At 41.2% G+C, this 13721-nt stretch overlaps 1 protein-coding gene across 1 annotated transcript; it reads left to right on the top strand.

Annotated features, from left to right (window-relative positions):
- The first annotated feature begins 10683 nt into the window (after positions 1-10683).
- Positions 10684-13508, top strand: ficd (FIC domain protein adenylyltransferase). Its single transcript, XM_006784261.3, has 2 exons — positions 10684-11270; positions 11813-13508. Exons 1-2 carry the CDS (start codon positions 11000-11002, stop codon positions 12892-12894), a joined length of 1353 nt encoding a protein of 450 aa, XP_006784324.2. The 5' UTR covers positions 10684-10999; the 3' UTR covers positions 12895-13508.
- Positions 13509-13721: the final 213 nt, after the last annotated feature.

The following is a 13721-nucleotide window of genomic DNA, read 5'->3' as shown; positions in this document are numbered from 1 at the left end:
TGTTTAGCAGATTACAAAGAAATCTGTATGCTGCTCAGTTAGAGACTGTTTTCTTCCCAGTAATGATGCTTGTAATCTCTGTGTCACAACATTGTTCTACTCAAATTGTAAGAGTATATAAGTCACACTATTCTAATCGATATGTGACACAATATAAATTGTTTTCACTAAAGGTCGGCTAAGTAATCACTTGCAAGTTCTAATGCTAAACTTTCTTCAGTTTGCAGCTGCGTTCAAGTCTGTTTGTGCTACGAAGTGTGCAGAAAATGAAGCTCTGGCACTCGATTCCAAACTGCAGGACTTTAAAATGCGAAGCTGGCGGGAAATGGATGGAAAGGAAGATGCCGCTGGCTGTTTGTTTTTGTTTAATATGATGAAATCAGCCTCCAGATGGGATCCTAGAATGATTACCATATGGGCCCACAGTGATTTATGAGACTCGTTGGCGCTGAATGCCTCGGTAGCTCAGATTCCACCTGCCGTCAACACAGACTGATCACTCTGTCATATGAAGGAGGCAGTGATGTGTACATTTCTTTGAGATGTCAAAGAGTGTGTTAAAGTGAAATAAACCTATTTTATCTACATGGCAAATGACACATTTTCACAGATTCTGATGAGTCTAATAACCATGCAAGCAGATACAAGTTAATGAATTTTTGACAAAAGTAGTGATAGATAAACTTAATAGTGCTTAACAATAAAAGTCATCTGGTTTTATTTGCTGGGGTTCAGAAAAGAAAACAAATTACAGCCTTCTCTGCAGTGAGCCAACTATCCATATGTTGATTTATTTACTTTATTTACTTTATTTCATTTTCTGCAGAGCAAACAATACACAGACAAAATATTGGGCCGCACCTCTTAACCTTTGTGGTGCAGCTAGTCATACGGTCTGCTTTTACCAACATTTATGAAAGAATGGGTGATTTTAAAGAACTTACTAAACTTGAGAGAGATGCTGTAATAGGATGCTGCTGATGCAACAGGTCAGTTTGCGAAACGTCTCCCCTTCTAGATGTTCCACAATCATCTGTAACTGGTATTAATGCAATGTGGAAATATTTTGAAACCAGAAATAAGTGTCAGAGTGGGAGTCAAGGACTGCTGAGGTGCATAGTGTGTAAAAGTTTGTTTGCTGGTTCTGTATAACTGTATACTGGGAGCTTCATGGGATAGTTTTCTATGGCTGAGCAGCTCCTCTTTTCTCCCTACACTGTATATTATACAAATCACCTCAGGGCATTATTTACAGTTGGATCAAACTCTGACTATACATGAAACACGGTGACAGATCTGATTACTGACTTGTTGGTGATACCAGGGGGCTTTCCTTGGGTGTTACTATTAAGGGATTTCAAACGATACACCCACCCTTAAAAACAAAGCCATCCCTACTTGAGCTGTGTAAAGACCTCCACCAAGTGTTTGATTTAGTTTCCCTTGTCACAAAATCATCACCCTGCATTGGAAAATCCTTCTAATATCTAGAAAAGCAGCTAAAGGCAAGCGCCTTCAGGCGAGCGCACAAAATCAAAGGTTGTCAACCAGTAGGATTGTCTTATATTTAATCAGGTTATAAGGTGCTCTAATTTTATTTTGTACCCATCTGTGTATTACCAAAGTAACCAAAACAAGTCACCAGCCAGTCATTTCTTGGTGGGTGAAGGAAATAATGAGCAGCTCACGGTTCCTGAGTCATCACTGTGTGCATTTGACAGAGCTAGTGGCACGCTCACCCACGCCTCTGAACAACACAGGCCAATGTGGAAGTGCAATAATAAGTGAAATAGCAAGAACTGCCTCAGGGAGGGCCATCGTAATAGCCGTCCCTCAACGGAGTCCCAATTATTTTGGTCCCCCGTCTTTCTCGCCAGATCATTCACTCACCTATTGACTCTGCTCAGTTCCTCAAGCTGGTGCAGGACCTGACATGCTGGTACATGAAGCTGGTACATAATGCATGACTGTTATCCAAGGGGATATGTTACTGACGAGCAAACAAATATGACAGTGTTTAACACAATCAAAGATACCAGCAAGACCATCAGTCAGATGCAAAGACAGAAGACAAATGATACAGCATTTACACGGCAACATAGCACATTATCTATTTTGTCCAGACATTCATGGAGGGGGCATCTTTGTGAAATTCTTTGCGATTGTAAGAAACAGGACAGGCAGACAAGAATGCAAACTGAATAAATCATGAGCGCCGCTTTAGGCAAAATGTCACGAGGAAGATGCACACACACTCTTCACTATTGTATTTACAACTCAGTTATTCAGTCAAATGAATCATCTACAATTCCCACGGTTACTGTACGGGTACCATGCAAGTTCACTCAGTTAACTCGCAGTTTGTGGGGCAGCTTATTCAGAAAGATCATATCAGCAGCAATATGATAGCAGGAAGTGTTTAGTAGTATATGCAGCACAGTTAACAACCACACAGAAGAAAAGGGCTGGGTGGAGCAATAACACCTTAAAGAGGCAACCTTACTGTAAATTGTGCAGAATTGTTTTAATGCATGGGTATTGTCATGTATGAGTGTGACTGAACTACGAAACACGCTTCGCTGTATTAAGAAAAAAGCATCAGGGACAGAAAAAGAAATGCAAAGCCAGAAAACGCTACCAATGCATGTAAAATTTTCTCATATATTGTATTTAGAATTGTTGAACGCTGAATATAATGATGACAGTGAAGCTGATTTCTGTACATTATGCAGTTTGCATGTAAATAAGTGAACAATATAAACAGGGAGTCATTGTTGTTATAGTTTTCAATTATTTGTTTCTTCTCCTGTGTGAAACCTCTCCACTAAAACCTCAACAGAGACAAAGGCAAAACATTCGTATGAAGTCGAGGGGTCTGTAAAGCTCATTTTCTGCACATGTTTTAGTCTGATTTTCTTCATTTCGTGGAGGTGTTCGTGGACATGTTAAGGGCAGCCAAACACAGCTCTCTGTCCTCTATCTTGTCACCTGAGGGGAAAAACAGACACATCCTGACCTCCCAAATCGTCTTGCAGAAGCACTTGTCATTCTGCCACCGAGAGTCGATCCTGCAGTGACATGGGTATTTCGGATGCTGACATCTAAGGGCAGTTGTTGCTCTCAGTGTGGCTCTCCTGCACACTCTCATACATATTGAGACCCCCTCATCCCTGCCTGCTGAACCATCCATACTCCAGAGATTGCAAGCGCCACCATCGCTCTCCCCCCCTGACTTCCTAACGAGATCCTCTATCTCTGACACCCAGCTCTGTCACCCAGAACAAAGCCTCGCCTCAGACAGAAAAGCAAGCAGACTGACTGCTCCACAGAGGCTGGATGGGGAAGAGCGAACCGTTAGGGGAAGAGGCATAGTGCTTGTGCCAGAGGGATTTATTTCCTGCCCTGACAGGTTGCTTTTTTTCCAGGTGGGCAGATGGTTTTTCTACCTCTAGAAGCACAGTTCTAGCCATCAGCAGAAAGACAGCGTGTTATTTTAATAGTGTATGACAGGTCATCTCTGGAGTGTATTTTAAGTTAACATGTCAGCTGGTGTGAAGATCATGCTGATGCACGTAGCAACCTGTGAATAAACAACATTTGTTTTGTTCTGCACAGAGAATAATATGAAAGCTTGTAAAAAAAAAATGCCGCATAGACATTAAACATTAATTAAAACATTGCTATAAGAGATAAAAGCATATGACAGGAATGCATTAAAGATTAGAGATGCTAACTAATCCCAAAGTGGCACAAGGCTTTTAAGGCAGTTAATAACAGAATTAGCACTCATCAATGATTTTAACTGCAGACTCGTGTGGTTTTTATCTGCTCTCACAGCTGAGAGGGTTAGCTCATGTCAGCATGTGCCAGATGGGCATAAAGCAAGTCCACAATATGACCTGGAGTGCATTCATCTCATGCCATCATTTATCCTTCATCAGTTACTCATTCTTCCATATTTGGCCTGACTTTTGAGCTAAAGGGGAGTCAAGAAAACCATTTTTGTGAACATTTCAGATGGAGAAAGGGCCAATATGTCACCAATTTGATGCCTGTCTGTGTTGTCGCCAGCTGAACTGAATTCAAGAATGGAGGGAGGTACACTGAAGTCGCTTTAGCCTCTACACATTCTCTTAAGTCTTGATTTAAGAAAAAAAAGATATAGTTGATTCTACTAGTTGCCCCAGCTTTGTGGGGGATCTTTGACTTTGAAGACTGTAAATAGCATCTTACATACTTAGATTTCCAGGAGTCATCAGCATTTCCTATCACTTAAAGTGTAAAAATAATGAGTGCTACACTCCTTTAATGCAACAGCGAGCACCTTTTCGTGATCATCCTGAATGCTCATGTCTGTCAAATGCTGTCAGTTTATAACTGAGATTTTATGTTATTAATTTTTGGTTATTGTTGACATCAGCTTTGCATCACTACAGATGTTTAGTTATCATCCAGAGTCAAAGATGACACATCGTTTTCTGAGATTTTGCAGGAATCTGTGTATAGGTAAACTGTAACATGTTAAATCACTAGCCTGCTTTATGTTAACTTTGATTATTCAAGCCAATTTTGTACATCAGTGTATTGTCACACGAGGTGACAATTTATTGTCACACCTTGAGTCAATAACTAAAGGGAACTCAGAGAAGATTAGTCGCTGCATTCATCAGTAAGGTAAAGAAGTCAATCATCCATGCACTAAAACTGAAATAAATAAATATGGTAAATGGTAAATGGCCTGTATTTGTATAGTGCTTTATTAGTCCCTAAGGACCCCAAAGCGCTTTACACATCCAGTCATCCACCCATTCTCACACACATTCACACACTGGTGATGGCAAGCTACATTGTAGCCACAGCCACCCTAATAATTGAGGATCTCTGAATAACAACAAAAGGCAGACACAGACAGACCAACTTGTAGATGTGACAGTAAAGCAAGTGCCAAGAGTGGCTCCAGAGATAAATGAGAACAACCAGATACAGCTCATTTCACAAACCATTCGGAAACGAATTGTGTTATCCAATGGAATTATTCCAGAGCTAATGTCTTATTAATTTCAATCCACAGAGAGAAGCAGAGGTCTACTGTCATCACAGAATATATATATATGAAAGCTGCGGAAAGTCTTCAGGTCTGGAAAAGGAAGGTAATTTCTTTGAATGGCCAATAGGAGGCGACTTATTTGATAATAGAAGAAATCTCTGGGAAAATGACCCATTTATTTTTATTTATACCCTAAATGAATGCATTAGTTATGATCTTGTGACCTCACATGCTCGTCTCATGGTTTATTTAATAAACCAGTAATTTCTTCAATTTGTAAATTATTGTCAGATTTAGAATGAAAACTGAAGACAAAGCAAGGCCAGATAAGGACGTAGCTACGATGACAGTCACAAGCTGCTATTCGTCGTGGGCATGAATGTCATGATCATTTTGGATTTTAAGTTTTGGAACTGTGTTTTTTCCAGTTTATATATGACTGTACAGCAGACATCTTTAATGCCTTTTTTAAAAAAAGAACTGGGAGAACAAGTTTGAATTTATTTTGGACTTTTTCTAAAGCACACAGGGTCAAAACAGAAAGGCTCAAATATATGCAAACAGTCACTCATCTTAATAAGTGGTGCTGAAGGTTTGACAATATATCTTACTCTTTAGTGATTGTGATTGACTGAAATTCGTAGTTTCTGTTTGCATAAAAAGGATTTGTTTGACAGTGCTCGTTGGATTAACCAATATACGGTGGCTTGCAAAAGTATTCGGCCCCCTTGAACTTTCCCACATTTTGTCACATTACAGCCACAAACATGAAAAAGTCCTGTTGTACTCTCAAGAGGACATCTTGCACCTTCTTTTTCTATTGCTGCCACATTTATGTGAGTTGGGCTAACAGAGCACAGGGACTTTCTTTTCGAAATGATGAGGATTATTTTTTGCAGATATTATGGTTCTGTAGCTAAACAAAACTTTCATTCGCTTTCCTTTGTAGTGGACAGCAGGGTTTACTACCTTACAGTTTCAATCCGTGTCCATACTTGAGCAAGCACAGGGCACAATGAGATAGCAGGGATTTTACTCAAAATTGTGGAAGGAGAGTCGGTGGCTGTCAGATGTGGTGGAGGAAGAACAGACATTAGAGCAGGAAGATGAAAGCACAAAGGAGGATATACCAGCTTTTGAGGTGGCATGTTATAAGATTTCTTTTTTTTAATGCAGGGCTCTGAAGTTTTTAGGTAATACAATTTCTAGAAAGGGAAGAAGGAGCCTTTTCACTTGAATTCACACACACGCACAAAAACACACTTCAGTTTAAAATGTAATTTCTTCTTTTATTCTGTTGATTTCTATAATTAATAATATAAAATAAAAGTGGATTATCTGCTGTCTTTATCAATTACATTTAAATGATGTTGGGGTTTTCTTTTTTTGCATGAAACATGAAAACAGGACAACACTGGCAACAAACCACAGAGACAGCTGCTCCTCTGATTACATCAAACAGGAAATAAGCAACCAGGTTTTAGAAAACATCCTTCAGCACATCAGTGTTCGCGGCATGACTCAGATAACCTATGGTGCAAATTTAGTTGTTCCAGGTTATAGCCGATTCAATAAGTCAGGACAGATTCTTTAAGGAACAAGCCCTTCTGGATGGTGAGTCCTCTCATAAGCACAGTGCAACATGCCACATCATTCTGCTGACACCATGGACGGATGATTTCCTTCACAGGCTGCTGAGTAATCAAAATCCCAACACTTCATTACCCTGGTTTACACTATGCTGCTTACCCATAATGCACTTAGGTGACATCATTTTCTTCAAGCTTAGGCTTCTTAAAAGCTGGAAATGTCCTCCTCTAGGCTTTCACCTTCCTGCTCCACTGTCTGGCCCTCTAAGTATTACTCCACTTGCACCGTGCTGAGAAAAATCCTGTCTTCCACCCTCTGTCATACATCCATTACCTAACAACCCAGGTTTAGTTGAGTGTTAGATGTGGAGAATGGAGAGTGTTCTCTTCATCTAAATGTTTTAATGTTCATAAAAATAAAATTAAAAAATGTCCAGAAATTCACAGAAAAAAGAAACAATATCCATAACATCACTTTATTCTGTAATAAAACAGGACCTGATGTCCATTAACAGGGACAGAAGATAAAAATAATAACTATTCTATTCTACGCTGTAGCATGTTTCTTTCAAAGACAATACTTAAATAATCTAACAATGAAATATAAAAACACAGGAAGATATCAGGGTGCCTTTTTCTCAGTGAGGCCCGCCCTTCGCTTGTAAGGTCTCATTCCTCAAAACCAAAAAGGCGATGGCCAAAACACCATCTAGGTCTCAAAAAAGGGAGTTGACAAACCACAAGGTGTCACCAGTTACATCACTGCATCGATGTCTGTTAAACCAATATGCAGTTCTGAAGTAACTGAATATGAAATAAGCAGCTGGTAACTGCAGCCACAGACAAAGTAGCTGAACCCTCAGCAGCGTGGTGCTTCTGAGAAGCTCACTTTGAAGTCAGATAACTACAGAAGCTGCTTCACTTAACCCTCACTGATTGCTGCCAAGGCTGATTGAGGCAGGCTGTGATTTTGGCTCTAGTGATGATTGTGCTTTAGTACCTTAGATTTTGGCCACGATGCACTATTTGACCATGAGTGAAAAGTGCTCGGAGGGACCTTGTGTGCGTCTCCACAGCCATACTTCACATATTATCGATGGCAGGTTCTTTTGAGCCAAATACCAAAAATACATTTGGTGCAGTTAAAGTTAAGTTTAAAAACAAAAAGGTGCCCCAGCAGGTGTATTTGCACCAATCACAGCTCATCACTGGGAGAATACTGATTAAATATTTTCCCAAGTTTTCTATCTTTCTTCCTCTCTTTTCTCCAGTGAGACTCTCAGAGAAGACATGGCGACATAAATACACCCTTTACCACTATACCCTCCTATTTGCATTGAGAAGTCTGCATGAATAACACAGGTAAAGAAATAATGCAGCTCAAGCAAGCTCCATTATCCTCCAAGGCGAAATTGCTGTGGGTCAGAACAACAAAGGCTCTGTGGTGGGAAATGATGTTAGTGTGCAGCTGCAGAAAAGAGTGCACCAAATCAAAACCTCAGATTTCAGACGGACCTTAGAATGGTTGCTAATTCATAACCTCCCCTGAGATACCTGTGGTGAGAGTGTGTTGCTGCAGAGTTACAGGCTGTGCGTGAATACCAGCTATTTAGAGCTGATAGCCCGCCATGGCCATCTGCTGAAGATATGCCTAATAGTGTTGGCGTTGGCGTGCAGCCAGAAATATATCCTCAGCACCTCAAGCTGTCCACAGCAGGTGGTAATCTCTATAAAAGCCATTTTACTATAAACAGAGGATGCACATTAAGCTTTAAAAGACATATATAAAGCCTAATAGAATGGCAGTGATGTGAAGGACAAAGAGATAAACAGATGAGAAGGATTACTAAAATGTCACTAGAGAAAGAAGCTGAGGATGAGGATGTTACTCTTGGTTTATACGAGCATGGGTTCCTTTTTTGTTATATTCAAAGACTTGGTAGTAATGGCTTTGAATCCTGATCATAGTGATTTTGAGGCCAAGAGCGCTGCTGCAGTCTTCAGAGGATATGCTGGACAGAGACCGAGTTGTTTGCATAAAAAGCAATGCTGCCCTCATCTGTTTGTTAGGGAGTTTACATTCTGCTGGAAGAAGAAGGGCAAATGGAGGTGAAGTGTGTCTTTTAAATATTGGTCTATTTATTTCCTAGAACCAGTTACTCCCAGTTTATGGTCACAGGTGGAGGAATTGAAAGTAGCTTCCTGTTATGACCAGAAGCAGTGCAAGAGCTGGCAGTCGGGTTTGGGATTGAAACGGGCAAATCCAGGTGCTAGACTAAAAAGAAACAGTGTAATTACCAGAGAAAACTAGATTTACATCTCCTCATGGTGATTGCATTTTGCTTGATATGCCTGCTTATTATGAGAAGACCTGATGAAGTGGGTACATATGTAGGCATTACAAATTTGGAGAGGAGAATTGTTTTTTTTTTTTTTTGGGGGGGGGGGGGGGGGGGGGCAGTTTTATTGCTCTGGAGCATTTAGGTGTGTGTTAACATGAGGCTATGATCTTCCCAGGAACATCCAAGCAAATTCATCCCAAATGTCCTTTAGACAGACGAGACCAAAGAGGAGATGTTTCGCTATGTAGAGAGGTGATGATTTGGGTTTGTTTTGCAGCCACAGCACCTGGATACCTTGAAGCCAAAGTAAGATGTGAGGCCATCAGTCAAACAGCTAAAGCTTGGCTTATACTAAATCACGCAACAGGACAATGATCCCAGGCACAGCAGCAAATATACAAGAGAATGGCTGAAAAAAATAATAATCAAGATGTTGCAATGGCCCAGACTAGGTGGTTAAGAGAGCTGTGTATAAACGAATACCACAAACCTCAATGAACTGAAGCAGCACTGTGGGATGAGACAAATTGAATGAGACAAATTTCACCCACAACAAAGTGAGAGACTGATGAAGTCATACAGAAAATGATTACATTGGTTGTTGCTGCTAACAGTGGTTCTACAACCCCATAAATTATAGGGAGTATTTAGTGTTTCACAGGAATGCACCATGATGATGATGGTTACAGAGTGCTTTGACAACTTCCTTTTTCACAGGACTGTATGTTGTTTACCCTGACTTGTCAAATCAAAATGATCTTGTGTTGTGTTTATGTCTCCTGATAAAGGCTTCAGTCTCAAACACTGCAAAATTGCATGAATGAATATAACCTGAAATTTAAAAAAAAAAAAGGTTTCATATTTGAACAGAATGAGCTATATTCAGAGTTTGACAGTGAAATACTTAAACTTACTTACTTAAAAAAAAAATGATTTTTCTAAATGTGGAAAAATGCTGTGCCCACCCAGATCCTGCAAACATGATCTGTGAAATTACTCTGTTTGAACCTGTAGGTAGATTTGGTCTGCATTAGGTGAGTCTTTCACTTTCATTGGCTTTTAAAATGTAAAAAATTTTTTTTACATATTAATAGATTCTGGGTCTTCTGAAGAGAGGACGAGGCACCGATAAGGATGGAAGTGAGTTGTTTTTTTTTTTTCTTCGATTACAGGTCAAAGCAAAGGAGATTGTATAAGAGAGCATGATGGCACTAAAATATTAAGGGAGAGATCCACAACGATGGTCGAAGTATATACCGTTTTAAACCCTTATTTTGCAGCAAAGAAATAAACTTTTGTGAATTTTTAAATATCTAATTTGTGTGGAGATTCTAAACATGTAGCTTGAGATCCCACTGAAAACAGAAATGAACGCTAATTGATATAATGCTTTCAAATAACTACAAAATAATTACCCAGTTGTGTTTCAAGATTTCTCTACAGCCTTAATCTTTGGCAATAGAGGGGCTTTAAATAGGATTTGTTTCTTCTTTTTCATGTTTAAAAGACCCCATAACTAAAAAATAAATTAGATTACATTAGATACCTACTGATTACATAATGTCGCTCTTCTCCCTGAAAGGTAAAACTCGGGGAAAAGGTTTCCATGACTCAGCCAATCAGGGACGGCTACGAAACGAGAGTTGTATTGCTGTATTTTCACCCAATCGGCTCTGCCCTTCAATACACTTCGGACCAATGATATTCGAGGATGTTCAAACGTTGAGCCTAAGGAAGTTGGTGATGTGTGTATTATGTGTACAGCTGTTCCGACTCTGACAAAAAGCCAGCCGCCGTTTGGTCGTTAAGTTAGCTTAAGGTTTAGAGCCTCCGTTTGTAGCTAAAGGTAGCTTGCTTCCTAACTTACGGGCGTTAAAAGTTGTCTCGCTTAGTTGATCTCTCGCGGCAGCTGCCATGCTGCTCGTTTTCCTCCTGTTCGCCGCCTTTCGGGTCTCCATGCTGGAGTGAAAATAGATGGGGGGCATTACACCAGAAGATGGAGGATTTAACCAGGGGTCCTCATGGCTGCTGTGAAGGTGTGGAGTTACTACAGCGCCCGTGTCCTAGGAGGATGGGGCCCGCTGCTTTGCATCGCCCTCGGCTCACTCGTGGCGCTCCTGATGCCCATGGTTGGGGTGGAGGATCAGTGCTGTGCCTCCCTGAGAGGCATCGCTCTGCTCCGCTGCCAGCTGTGGGGAAGTCCACAGCAGCATCCAGCTGTGCAGTCCACCAGTCTCACCGTCCCCTTCACTGCTCTTGATCTGCTGCCTCAGAGGCCCAAGCCGACCAAAGGTACACTCACGTTATTTACTGACTGTGGAGGTCAGCTTAGTGTCATATGCAGAACAATATTAACCATATGTCGAGAAAGAAGGCCCGTGTGAACTCATCTAGGGCTTAATTTAACAAATTTATAGAGAAAACTGCGTTCCCTTTATCGCTTTCAAGCTCTGATCGTATTGGTTTTTCCTGTATGTTGGGGGTTTCTGAATGACGGCATTGTGAAGAGGTCAGCTTGTAATTCTCCAAATCCTCAGCAAATTGTATGTATTTTCACACTGTTTTCTAACTGTGAAGACCAGCGAACTGTTAAGGGAAAAAAGGAAGCACATCAACTAAATGTAAAAATAACAAATTTACGGCTTCAGTGTTTTAAGTTGAATATTAGTTCCCTGAATGATTTCTGATTTTGTTGAAAATTCTAGTTCATCCAAGTCTAATAACGTTTTTTTTAAATTAATTAATTTATTTATTTATTCATATTTTGTCATGACATGACCTGCTGTTTTACTGCATCTTCACTGCTCACCCTGTCAATCATGTCGTGATTGCAGAGATGGAGCTGGAGGCCAAAGCTGCACTGCAGTTGGCTCAGGAGATGAAGAAACTTGGGAAGAGGGAGAAGGCTCACAAGCTGCTGGTGCATGCACTTAGCATGAACCCAGACTTCGTGGATGCCCTTACGGAGCTGGGGACCATTTTAGAGGAGGAGAAGGATGTCGTCCAGGCAGATCACCTGTACACCAAGGCCCTGGCCATCTCACCGTGCAACGAGAGAGCTCTGGTTAGCCGAGACCGGACCCTTCCCCTGGTGGAAGAGATTGATCAGCGTTACTTCAGCATCATCGACAGTAAAGTGCGCCAGCTTATGTCCATTCCTAAAGGGAACTCTGCATTCCGCCGAGTGATGGAGGAGACCTACTACCACCACATCTACCACACCGTGGCCATCGAAGGCAGCACGCTCACGCTGTCAGAGATTCGTCATATCATTGAGACGCGTTACGCCGTCCCCGGAAAGAGCCTGCAGGAGCAGAACGAGGCGATCGGGGTGGATGCAGCCATGAAGTACATCAACACGACGCTGTTGTCCAGATCAGGAGCCATCACCGTCAACGACATCCTGGAGATCCACCGGCGGGTGCTCGGCTACGTAGACCCCGTGGAGGGAGGGAGGCTGCGCACCAATCAGGTGTTTGTGGGCCACCACATCCCTCCTCACCCTCGGGACCTGCAGAGACACATGCAGGAGCTCGTTCAGTGGCTCAACTCCGACGAGGCGCTGCAGCTTCACCCCGTGGAATACGCTGCACTCGCCCACTATAAACTGGTGTATATACACCCATTTGTTGACGGCAACGGACGTACGTCACGGCTGCTCATGAACCTCGTGCTCATGCAAGCGAGATACCCACCAATTACTATCCGCAAGGAACAACGGGCTGAATACTACGCCGCTCTGGACACAGCCAACGAGGGTGATGTGCGGCCCTTCATCCGCTTTATAGCCAAATGTACAGAAATAACTTTGGACACGTTGTTGATTTCTACTACGGAGCACGCCGTAGGGCTGCCGGGAGCAGGCCAGGACCAGACCTGTTTCGACTGCAAGCAGACCATCCCATTCCACAATTGACCATAGGGTAGGGATACAGGAGCATGGCAACACTGGCATGCAAACATAGATGTCATTTCATTTCAGAGCTCCATCATAAAATGTGAATTCCTTTGTCCACATCATACCCATCATTCCCCCCTCACAGTTTGGATTCTGTGCTTGCTGAATTCATCAGCCTGCTTCAGGAAGGTGAACTGAAATTTGCTTTTTGTCGTGTCAGGTTTGCTTTACCACACCCTAATTTTCCTACACAATGAAAAGTCGTGTTGTGGGAGAGTTTAGGTGTTTTAATTCTCCATCATATTACGAGGAAACAAGATTTCTGTCGGACTTGAATCTTCAATTTCAACTGCGGATGTGCACGGTGAACATTTAGTTCTTTGACATAAAGATGTCTCCAGACACTGTAATGCACTTTCCTGTCTTTTCTTATTTATTTTAAAATAAAAGTGGTTTATAATGAGCAAAGTCGGGCATGATTTGTATGACTTTATTAAAACAAGTTTCAGACCAGAAAAGAAGGGAGGGAAAAGAAACATGACATGATTTCAAAGAATGAAAGTGAAAAAGCACAAAAATAAATACTGAGATTAAACAAACAAAAAATAGCCTTTTATTATTTACCTCTATTCCAAATGTAAAACACTGACTATAGAAATTATACAAACGGCAATGCACATAATACAACCTTTTTAGTATAGACATAAAACAGAAGGTGACTTCTACAACTTCAACTTTTTTTTTTTAAATTAGGCCACTGCGGTGAGAGCAATACATACAGCTTGTATTACATGTTTTGAAAACTTTAGATTCATCACAAACTATGCTGACCTTTTTTTTAAAAA

Source organism: Neolamprologus brichardi, chromosome 12, assembly GCF_056152115.1.
Source record: "Neolamprologus brichardi isolate AB-2024 chromosome 12, ASM5615211v1, whole genome shotgun sequence".
Classification (NCBI taxonomy): domain Eukaryota; kingdom Metazoa; phylum Chordata; class Actinopteri; order Cichliformes; family Cichlidae; genus Neolamprologus; species Neolamprologus brichardi.
Note: the sequence above shows the minus strand (reverse complement) of the source record. Positions and strands in the feature narration are given on the sequence as shown.

Excerpts from the sequence above, each read along its gene's own strand:
- ficd (XM_006784261.3), top strand. The coding sequence starts at position 11,000 with ATGGCTGCTGTGAAGGTGTGGAGTTACTACAGCGCCCGTGTCCTAGGA. Across the intron at positions 11,271-11,812 it reads GAGGCCCAAGCCGACCAAAG|AGATGGAGCTGGAGGCCAAA; the intron begins GTACACTCACGT and ends TCGTGATTGCAG.